This window comes from Micropterus dolomieu, linkage group LG21, assembly GCF_021292245.1.
Source record: "Micropterus dolomieu isolate WLL.071019.BEF.003 ecotype Adirondacks linkage group LG21, ASM2129224v1, whole genome shotgun sequence".
Taxonomy (NCBI): Eukaryota; Metazoa; Chordata; class Actinopteri; order Centrarchiformes; family Centrarchidae; genus Micropterus; species Micropterus dolomieu.
Genome location: NC_060170.1, coordinates 35798669 through 35801168, shown reverse-complemented (window position 1 = coordinate 35801168; position 2500 = coordinate 35798669). Strand labels below are relative to the sequence as shown.

At 50.0% G+C, this 2500-nt stretch overlaps 1 protein-coding gene across 4 annotated transcripts in view; it reads left to right on the top strand.

Annotated features, from left to right (window-relative positions):
- Positions 1 to 2500, top strand: part of snapc4 (small nuclear RNA activating complex, polypeptide 4) — a 30004-nt gene that overhangs the window by 14085 nt on the left and 13419 nt on the right. For all 4 annotated transcript variants that reach the window (XR_006822453.1, XM_046034764.1, XM_046034763.1 and 1 more), the window contains exons 12-16: positions 94 to 258; positions 618 to 768; positions 884 to 990; positions 1100 to 1194; positions 1347 to 1441. Coding sequence is in view for 3 of the 4 variants with exons in the window: in XM_046034764.1 (XP_045890720.1) it covers positions 94 to 258; positions 618 to 768; positions 884 to 990; positions 1100 to 1194; positions 1347 to 1441 (613 nt within the window). In the remaining variant the exon portion in view is untranslated. The remainder of the gene's footprint in view (positions 1 to 93; positions 259 to 617; positions 769 to 883; positions 991 to 1099; positions 1195 to 1346; positions 1442 to 2500) is intronic.

Genomic DNA, 2500 nt, shown 5'->3' with positions numbered 1-2500 from the left:
CTCTTCCTCCTCCTCGCTCCTCCTCTTCCTGCTCTTCCTCCTCCTCGCTCCTCCTCTTCCTGCTCTTCCTCCTCCTCCTCATCTCCTCCTCAGTTTGAAGCAACGAGGGATGCGGACGACATCCGGTGTTTCTGGCAGAACTTCCTCCACCCGTCCATCAACAAGACTCGGTGGAGTCAGGAGGAGGTGCAGCAGCTGAAGGAGATCAGCATGAGACACGGAGAGAGACACTGGGAGACCATCGCTGCAGAGCTGGGGGTGAGGAGGAGGAGGAGGAGGAGGAGGAGGAGGAGGTGTTTCTATGCCTCGCTTTCCTTCCTTCATCCACCCACCTGTCTTAATCTCTCTCTCTCCACCTGTCTGTCTCTCTCCACCTGTCGCTCGCTCTCTAACTGTCTCCACCTGTTTGTCTCTCTCCACCTGTCTCTCTCTCCACCTGTCTGTCTCTCTCTCCACCTGTCGCTCTCTCTCTCCACCTGTCTGTCTCTCTCTCTCCACCTGTCCCTCGCTCTCTAACTGTCTCCACCTGTCTGTCTCTCTCCACCTGTCTGTCTCTCTCTCTCCACCTGTCCCTCGCTCTCCACCTGTCTGTCTCTCTCCACCTGTCTGTCTCCCAGACGGGGAGGACGGCCTTCCTGTGTCTTCAGACGTACCAGCGTTTCGTCTCGGCCTCGTTGAGACACAGCAGCTGGACTCCGGCTGAAGACGCTCTGCTCAGAGAGCTGGTGGACAAGATGAGGATCGGAAACTTCATCCCCTACACGCAGAGTAATGACATCACTCTGACACCACGCCCTGACACCACGCCCTGACACCACGCCCTGACACCACGCCCTGACATCACAATCTGACATCACACTCTCTCCACCTGTCTCTTTCTCAGTAAGTTACTTCATGGAAGGTCGTGACCCCGCCCAGGTGATCTACCGGTGGTGCCAGGTGCTGGACCCGAGCCTGAAGAAAGGTCCGTGGACCAAGCAGGAGGACGAGGTAGGCCGGAGGCGGAGCTTAAGCGGGCACAGCGACCACCTGCAGAATAAATGACGTCCTACGGTGGCAGAACACAGATACTGACCCTACCTGTCTGTCTGTCTCTCAGCTGCTGATGAGGGCGGTGTCTCTGTACGGAGAGGGGAACTGGTGGAGGATCCGGTTGGAGGTTCCTGGTCGCACCGACAGCGCCTGCAGAGACAGGTGAGATCTGATTGGACGCTGGTCTGTCACCTGTTTCATTAAGAGTAAAATTGACATGGTGTCAGAGCGTCTGTCGCTCCGACCGACCACATTCAGCTCTCTGCTCTTTACCTGTGGACGCCCTGTGGACTAACGCCTGTGTGTGTGTGCAGGTATTTAGACACTCTGAAGGTGGAAACAAAGAAAGGCCCGTTCGACAAACAGGAGAGGGAGCAGCTGCTGCAGCTGGTGGAGAAACACGGAGTCGGTGCGTCTCTGACATGATGTCTGCAGCTGCTTCATGAAAAATGTTTCCAGTCTAACGATCCTGTCAGCTGTTTCATTTATAACTTTTATAAACTCTTCATGTGTTTGTGTGTAAAAATCTGACTTTGTGAAGTAACTGAAGCTGTCAGGTAAATGTAGTGAAGTAAAAATATCTATATACATAATATACAAATACTTCTAATTTGTACTGAGTACTAGTAAGTACAGTACTTGAGTAAATGTACTTAGTTACTGTGCACCTCTGGTATTCAGGTAAATATATGGATCTGGCTCAGTAGCAGCAGATAATCAGTATCAGGATCGGGGTTTAAACTTTCCTCACTTTCCTCTAGTCCACCTTTAACCTTTAGTCCACCTTTAACCTTTAGTCCACCTTTAACCTCTAGTCCACCTTTAACCTCTAGTCCACCTTTAACCTTTAGTCCACCTTTAACCTCTAGTCCACCTTTAACCTCTAGTCCACCTTTAACCTCTAGTCCACCTTTAACCTTTAGTCCACCTTTAACCTCTAGTCCACCTTTAACCTCTAGTCCACCTTTAACCTCTAGTCCACCTTTAACCTTTAGTCCACCTTTAACCTCTAGTCCACCTTTAACCTCTAGTCCACCTTTAACCTCTAGTCCACCTTTAACCTTTAGTCCACCTTTAACCTCTAGTCCACCTTTAACCTCTAGTCCACCTTTAACCTCTAGTCCACCTTTAACCTTTAGTCCACCTTTAACCTCTAGTCCACCTTTAACCTCTAGTCCACCTTTAACCTCTAGTCCACCTTTAACCTTTAGTCCACCTTTAACCTCTAGTCCACCTTTAACCTCTAGTCCACCTTTAACCTCTAGTCCACCTTTAACCTTTAGTCCACCTTTAACCTCTAGTCCACCTTTAACCTCTAGTCCACCTTTAACCTCTAGTCCACCTTTAACCTTTAGTCCACCTTTAACCTCTAGTCCACCTTTAACCTCTAGTCCACCTTTAACCTCTAGTCCACCTTTAACCTTTAGTCCACCTTTAACCTCTAGTCCACCTTTAACCTCTAGTCCAC